Source organism: Triticum urartu, chromosome 3A (assembly GCF_056163025.1).
Source record: "Triticum urartu cultivar PI428250 chromosome 3A, HENAU_Tu73, whole genome shotgun sequence".
NCBI classification, from domain to species: domain Eukaryota; kingdom Viridiplantae; phylum Streptophyta; class Magnoliopsida; order Poales; family Poaceae; genus Triticum; species Triticum urartu.
In genome coordinates, this window is record NC_141875.1 from 712,177,690 (window position 1) to 712,186,229 (window position 8,540).

Sequence of the window (8,540 nt, forward strand, 5' to 3'; positions counted from 1 at the left end):
GCTTAGGTTTTCCTGCAGTTGAAGATCAATCATATCTAGTCTAAAAGATCCTACCAAAACAAGGAGATGTATTTTATATGGTTTTTAGCCTACACTCTTGCAATTCCTTTCTTATCCACACTCGAATCCCTTTGATCCTTGCTTTTGATCTTACAACACCTTTCCCTGCATTGTCTGGGGTATGTCCTTCTAGAAAGATCCTTCCTCGTAGAGATTATTTGGCTCTGAGGGACATTGCCCTGACACACATAACCAGCGTCCCCCACGTCGCCCTCCCTGGCGGCGACGGGGGAACCCAGATCCGGCGCCTTACACCCTTCCCACCTCCCTCCCCACCTCGCCGCCACCGGAGGAATGGCCGGCGAAGCCGGCGCCGGCTCCCGGGGTGGTGGCGGTGGGGCGAGACCGCTCCCTTTCGGTGGTGAGGGTCCGGATCTGAGGCGGCGGCCTCGTTGGTGCGGACGGCGCTCCTCCGGCGGCGGGGAGTGCTCGTCGGTGAGGTAGGCCGGATCCCCTCGGCTGCGCAGGCAGCGAGGTCCCGATGGGCACAGGTCATGGCGCGGGGAGGCCCCGGGCTCCCCTCGCAGATCGGAGGCGATCCTGGTCTGCTCGTGATGCATGACCTCCGGCCGGCCTGGATCTCCAGCATAGACGCGCCTGCTGATGTTGTGGCTGGTTCGGTGGTGGAGGCAGGGCGCTTGGCCGGGGAAAATCCTTGGCCGCCGGTGGCGGTCACGGCGTCGATGGCGTCCCGGACGCCATTCCCTCCTTGGTGGCGGCGCCGAGGCTAAACCTCCCCTGCCTCCCCCCTTCCCCTGCGCCCGGGTGAAAACCCTAGCCCCGGTGGCTAAGCGGCGGCGGCGCCACAGCGTCGTCACCTTCTTGAAGGCGCCGACTTGGGCATGGGGATGCTGGGTGTGCATGGCGATCTTGTCTGGTTCCTGGTGGCGGCCCGCCTGACTACTGCGTCGCAACTCCGGGCAGTGTCTCGGGGCTGCGGTGCTTCTCTTCCGGCCGTGTCTCCGATGGGGACCTCGCCCTTCCTCACCTTGTACATGCCATGGTGGAGCGGTACTTCATCTCACTCATTGATGGCGGCGAAGATTGGCGGCATGGCGCTGTGGAGGCTCGCCGCCCGATGCGCGGAGATGGACTCGCGCAGGAGGAGGTTGCTGTCTGGCATCATGGTGACGTCGATGGCAGAGTGGCCAGTCAAGGTAGAAGCCTCAATATGATCTGAAGACGGATCTGTGGAAGATGGCGGTGACGACACACGAGTGCGTCTGACCGGATTGTGCCCCAGACCCGGTATGTGGCTCGGCTGAGGCTTCCGAATATGTTTCGGTTTCCGGCTTTTGATATTAGGCTTAGGTGAGTGGTTTGGGTAGTGGCCCAGCTAGCACCCCTTCATCATTTTGGATAGAAGTAGCGGCATGTGTTGCCAAGATGGTGGATTCAGACTCATTGTTGTAATATTTTGTAAAGTCCTGAGAATAATCAATAAAGTGGCCGTATGCATCTCCCAGATGCAGAGGCCGGGGGTCATCCTCCTTTTCTAAAAAAAACTAACTAAACTGGACATGCGGACGCCACTTATATGCCATTTACATCCATAGTCACCAGCTAGGCACGGCGGTCCATCCATGTGCGTGTGAACCCTAGCGACGTTGGAATATCAGAGCTGTCGAACGTGTTCCACGCTGCGCGGGCGTGTATACATACTCGCGAGGCCGCGACCCAACCTCTCAAACCTCATCGACCATCCACCATCAGCTACTCAAACAGTGAGTGAGTAGCTGCTCCAGCTCTAGTACGTACTCAACCTCACACACCGACGTACGCCCATCGATCAGCTAGCAGTTAACCAGCAATGTCCACCATGTCATGCTCCTCTAACCTCTCTCTCAACGCCCGCGCCCTCCCAGGCAGCGCTGCCGCCAGCCGGAGCGTGCCCCCAGCCGGCCGCCTGCTCCTCCCGCAAGGACCTCCCACCGGCACCCGCGGAGCGCACGGCTGTCGGCCGCGCCGCCTGTCTCATGTCACGTCGGCGGTGTCAGCCGACGAAGCGCCACCGACCAAGGAGAAGAAGGCGGACTCCTTCGTCGGAGACATGGAACGTGGCACCCTGGCCGAGGATTCCGGCCGCTCCGACGGCGAGCTGACGTCGCGGTGGCGGGAGATGCACGGCTGCAACGACTGGGACGGCCTGCTGGACCCCATCGACAGGACGCTCCGCGGGGAGCTCATCCGGTACGGCGAGTTCTCGCAGGCCTGCTACGACTCCTTCGACTACGACCGATACTCCCGCTACGCCGGCACCTGCAAGTACCCCCAGGAGTCCTTCTTCAAGGACGTCGGCCTCGCCGGCGTCGGTTACCAGGTCGCCCGCTACCTCTACGCCACCTCCCACGCCCGCTTCCCCAGCTTCGGCGTCCGGAAGCACAACCCCAGCGACGACAGGATGTGGAGCGAGACGGGCACCTTCATCGGCTTCATCGCCGTGTCCACCGACGAGGAGACCGTCCGCATCGGCCGCCGGGACATCGCCGTCGCCTGGCGAGGCACCGTCACAAAGCTCGAGTGGATCGCCGACATAACCGCGTTCCTCAAGCCTGTCGGCCAGTTCGGGCTGCCGTGCCCTGACCCCAGCGTCAAGGTGGAGGAGGGTTTCGCGGAGCTTTACACCAGCAAGAACCCGGATTGCAAGTACTGCAAATACTCGGCGCGGGAGCAGGTGCTCGCCGAGGTGCGGAAGCTGGTGGAGCGGTACACCGGGCAGGGCGAGGAGGTGAGCGTCACCGTCACAGGCCACAGCCTCGGCGCCGCGCTGGCCGTGCTCTGTGCCTACGACATCGCCGAGACACGAGCCAACGTGTCCACCGGCGGTGCCAAGGCGCCGGTTTGTGTCTTCTCCTACTCGGGCCCGCGCGTTGGGAACCCCATGTTCAGGGAGCGGTTCGAGGGGGAGCTGGGCGTGAAGGCGCTGCGCATCCTCAACGTGCACGACTCGGTGCCCAAGGTGCCCGGCATCTTCACCGAGGCCGTCCTCCCCATGCCGCTGCTGCGCGTGGCCGGCGCGCTCGGCCTGCCCAGCGTCTACTCCCACATCGGCGTGGAGCTGGCGCTCGACCACAAGCTCTCGCCGTTCCTCAAGGACGTCTTCGACCTCGCGTGCTACCACAACCTAGAGGCGCACCTCCACCTTCTCGACGGCTACCAGGGCCGCGGCAAGGAGTTCAAGCTCGGGGGCAGGGATCCCGCGCTCGTCAACAAGGCCGCCGACTTCCTCATGGACGAGCACATGGTGCCCGACGGGTGGCGCCAAGAGTTGAACAAGGGCATGGTCAGGACCGAGGACGGGCGGTGGATGCTGCCGCATCGCTCCAGGAATGTTGAGGAACACCCGGAAGACACCGATCTCCACCTCGCCGAGCTCGGCCTTGCCGCCGCCGTCACCGCCAAGGCCACCGCTGCCGCCACCGCCAACGTCTGACTGATCGTTCCATCATGGGCTGGCCGGACATGCACGTGTCCATTCATCATCACTATATTGCATTGCAAGTATATATATAGTTGCGATGAATACACTAGTTAGTTACGATCGAGTTACCCTACTATATCTTAGAAAATGGAGTAGCCTTAATGGAAATTATACGTGGATCACCAAATAATTGATCTTATGGTGAATTATTATTGTATTGTATGCCAATAAAAATTAAGACAAAGGGCAGTGGTTAAAATGAGGTTTATTTTTTTGTACGGAGCTGTGTGATATGTCCTTTTACTACTGTATCTCCTTACTTACCAAATTGAAGTGTTTATATACGGTTTTTTTTTTTTCTAAAGTCAAATTTTGTAGACTATGATCAAGTTATTTTCAGAGGAAAAACATGATCACAATGACGAATATGTACAAGATGAAAATATATTTCATGATGAATCTAATGGCGTTCTAAACGTGGATAAGTTTTTCTACAAGCGTTGTCAATGTTTACAAATGTTTGAATCTAGAAAAACTTGTATGCATTGTAATTTAGCAAAGAGAGAGTAGTTGTCTATCTAGTATTTGTGAACAACTTATAGTTCCTCCTGATCAAATTATGTTTTCATTATGCTCACTCAGCAACAACACATCCGAGGATGCTTAATTATGGTGTGCCCGGTGTCCATATCCTCTGATGAGTGTGTATGTTATGTCACATTTCCCTAAACGCGTATGTGTCTATTTAACGTCATGAGCTCACAATTGCAACTAAATGACTAGAAGTGCCCACTTTTGGGTTTTCCGTCAAAGTTTAGCGCGGATATATAGTTTTCTAATATAAGACATTCCAGTTGAGGTAATTGTCGACGTAAGGCACCATGAAGTTATGGTTTTGGTTAATAAGCTCGTCAGAATAAAAAGCATAAACTAGTTGTATATTCCAGCTTCACCCCAGGACATACTCCTAGAGTAGAGTTGACCAAGAGAAATCTTGTGGACCTGCCAAGATGGGGTCCTACATGAGTAGTCACTTTGTGTCTCTCACTCAACAAGATGATATAGTTTTCTTTCTATGGTAGCCGGATGCATGTACTCACCACGCATCTTTCAAATAGCCCCATTGTTCAGTCGAGCTTGAATACTATTACAACAGATCAATAGACATGTACTCTCTAACACATACACATGAGTGCGCCCTAGGCACTGGCCGTTAACTACTCTGAAAGTGTAAACTGCAGTGCTGGGGTTAGTCACAGATGAAGACAACCCAGGGTTTGGTTAGCCACATACGCAAATAGCTAGTATAGGCTCATGCACTAGACAATAACGAACTTGTTCTCCATTAACCATCCCTCCGAAACACCTATGATGAGCAATGGTACCGACATTTAATTTAATTTTGCAAAACACAGGTTACAAGATATTATCGTCGTGTTTGACGTTCTTAATTGAAATATTTGACATTTAGGCATGTGCTCTTCACATAAGCTATAAAATTGACGAATCTGGCCTAAAAATGGGGACTTGCATTCATAAGATTGGTCTGTTGTCCTATTTTGCAATAGTTTGATTATCCACCTCGTTGAAGAAGACCAACACTATTCAACAATTAATGACAAATCAAGATATAGCAGGCATATGGATTATTCCACTGATAGAATTGTTAACAAAACAGGGCAATCTACTATTTCCAAATCAGGGGAATAATTCAAGGAGAAAATACTCCCTCTGTCCTATAATATAGACGTTTTTTAAGCTAGCTTTTAGTGTAAAAACGTCTTATATATATATTATGGGACAGAGGGAGTACAATGGTTGCCAAGGTCAATTGTACTCAATTTCCTGATATTCTAAAATGCAAAAAATAGTAACATTGCCACTTTGACTATTGAGATACTTTCTATCGAGGAGATCCACAAACTAGCCATATATTAAAGCATGCATTCGATGACTATTTAGCGACCATAGGTAGATTGGAATTTCTGAAGGGAATGGTTTTTCAATATATTATTTTGAGCTTGCATCTAGGGAATTATGTTTGGCCCACCATTTTGTGGCACACGATAACCTATCTAAGCCTCCATTTAAGACATATGTATCCCACATGTTTCTGGCCCTTCCATGTGCGATGTGCGGTGTTAATAGGCTTGATCCATAGTATTGTACTCAACTGCTATAACCTTCCATGGACATTATTGTTTAAGATCATTTCATTATTACCATTTTATATAAAAGGCCTAGGCCCAACTTTATAAACAAAGCCGACAGGCAACAAACGAGTTCACAACATCTAACCACAGCCCCAAGGGCCGGCAACAGGACATGTGAGTTTGAAGGACTGCAACAGCAGCAAACATAACAGTTTAACAGCATGCAGACCAGCAGCCTACTAGCAAAATACTACAACGACGACCACCAGGAAGAACCACAACCCATCCTAAGACGCCGTAGCATGCTCTTGATCGTGATACTTTCATTATTTTTACTTCTTGTTTTAACATTGAGATATTTCCAAAGTTATACCTCACAATTTTGCAATTATGGTACCTTTTGGCAGCCTGTTTTTATTTTATGAATCTCACCCACCTAAATTACATGTCTCTATCTTAGCCTAAAATGCAATGAAAAGTGTGCTATTGAGCAAATAATTAACTACAGAAAAGTAAATTATTAACGGTTTTGTTAAAAATATGCACTAAGTATTGCACATTGAAGTCATATGTCATTGATTTTATGCGCAGGTTCGTGCACGTATTTTCCTTTTTTCTTTCTTTCTTATAATTTAATTTTGATTGAGTCATTTAGATGTGCAATAATTAGGTAACATCTACACGTGCTCTAGGCAGACCCAATTATTAACTTGATGCCTTGGTCCTCCCTCTTTTTTCTCGATCGATATGGTGTTGATTGGATGCTGCCAGGTGGATATAACCAATCGGACGCGTGTGTGGACCTGGCCTGACCTGTCACCGGCATGCCGAATCTACATGCATGCACGTATCGCCAAGGCCACGCGTTCCTCGTTGCTAGCAATCTGAACATAGCACGTTACTCCATCGTTGCTGCCAAAAATAATGCCATCGGCAAGCCAAGTCCTGGCATATCGCATATATATTGGATGGATGGATGGATGGACCGGTGGTCACGAAGTACAAGTGCATGTAATAGAGGACCCATAGAACGAATTAGTACTAGTGTGCACTCTGAACGTACCCTGTGATAGAAAACAAAGCATGTCTATCTTTACCTCCGTACATGGTCATCATCATAGTGCCAGCGGGCCGGATACTCGATGCTGCTGACTTTGGCTGCCGGAGCTGAGATCCAAGATAATTTGTCTACGGTGTGCGTTGAGGCCTGGAGAATCTATCCCAGGACAATCTGTGCATGCAAGGCAATGTACCCTAGCTTGATCGGTGGTGGTGGGAATTATCACGGGTTAAGCTGGCTGCAAATGTCCGGCCGCGTCACTCCCCACATGCGAGATGAGAACGCCACCGTATGTGTCACATGTATTGATGTAGCATGTTGGCATTTTTCGATAAAAGACGCTTTTATTATCTTAAAATGTAGCATCAAGCGGATACAAATCAGGATGAGCAGGCCCGAGCCTAGGGGGGTGCAACCTGTGCGGGCGCACAGGGCCCCCAGGTTTTAGGGCCCTCAGATTTGCCATGAGTAGGCTTTGTCCTTTGTATATGGGCCTCTGCCCTTTAGGCCGCCATAGCGCTGGCGCCTGAAGCAGGCCTCAATCGCGACCAGCGTCTTCTCGGCTTCTCACCCCCACCATCCAAGCGCCAATCGAGAGGAGCGAGCGAATCACGGCGGCCCTTCCTTCGTGGCTTGGATAGGTTTCTTCGTCTGGCCGCCAGCGTGCAGCATCCCAGGATCCCAATGATACAGATCAAATCAATCAATCGATTCATCGGGCTTAAGGAGGGGCCAATGGCAGGATGAGAAAGGCAGTCAGCTGGACAGGGCGGTAAGGCAGGGGAGGTTCAAAAAGTTCGAGCCATCTGCGATTTCTTAGGCGTCCTTGCATCCATCGATCCCGTGAGCCCTTTTCCCCTTGATTTTGAGTTCCAATTTCCGCCTGATATTTAGTTCTCGTAAATCTTGTGCAGTAGCTAATTTTATTCTTTTCACCTATTGGGCTTTTAGTATTCCAAGATTCAAATCATGTCTTCATTTAGAAAACATGAATCTGGTTACCAAGAGTGTTTGAAGAAACAAAAAATATAGAGGATTTAACTCTGTGTAAGAAAGGAGATATGGATAAGTTTGTCATAAAAAATCACAAGTGTCCACCAATAATCAATGGCTTGATCAAAAAATCATTTCAAAGAACACTAAGAATGATGTTGTTTAAGTGAAGACTATACAACCAAGAATTGGTATGATTCTTTATATGTTACTTTGCTATGTGAGACATTATGATTTTTATATTGTAGTTATATTTATATAGTAGTTTTTTAGTGAGGTAGGGCCCATTTTAGAGTTTGGCATAGGGCCTCGGATTTTTCCGGCTCGGCCCTGAGGATGAGCGACACCCAGCCTCTTCATAGCTAAGTTGCACACAGCCACAAAAAGGGCTGAGTTCGGTTAGAAAGGCATTTGAACGTAATTTTGATAGAGCAGTTTTGCAAAGAAACCAGGTGGTAGCTCCCCGGGTCGTTGGCGCCAATCTTTTTTGGGATTAGAACAATGAAAGCTTTGTTGATTCTTTTAAGATCTGCGGAGCCGTTGTGGAAACTGTGAAGCAAATTGACCAGGTCATTCTTGACCAAATCCCAGTTGGCTTTAAAAATGGCCGGGCCAAAGCCGTCCGGGCCAGGGCTGGCATTGTCGTTCATTCCCCAGAGAGCAGTTTTAATTTTGCAAAGCATGAAGGGACGGACGAGGCTAGCCGCATCAAAAGGGGAGAGGGCAGAAGAAGAAACTAGGCTCTGCAGGTCGAAGTTGATAGACGAGGCAGCGGTTGTGCCAATGAGGTTTTTTGAAGAAGCTAAGTAGAATTCTCTCCTTATGATTGTGGGCGGTGAAGCTCGAGCCCTCA

General features: G+C 50.2%; 1 protein-coding gene across 1 annotated transcript; it reads left to right on the top strand.

The window, feature by feature from the left end:
- The first annotated feature begins 1,730 nt into the window (after positions 1 to 1,730).
- LOC125546151 (phospholipase A1-Igamma1, chloroplastic) lies at positions 1,731 to 3,759 on the top strand. The gene has a single exon (XM_048710315.2). The coding sequence runs from the start codon at positions 1,871 to 1,873 to the stop codon at positions 3,491 to 3,493; it is 1,623 nt and encodes a 540-aa protein (XP_048566272.1). The 5' UTR covers positions 1,731 to 1,870; the 3' UTR covers positions 3,494 to 3,759.
- Positions 3,760 to 8,540: the final 4,781 nt, after the last annotated feature.

Excerpts from the sequence above, each read along its gene's own strand:
- LOC125546151 (XM_048710315.2), top strand. The coding sequence starts at position 1,871 with ATGTCCACCATGTCATGCTCCTCTAACCTCTCTCTCAACGCCCGCGCC.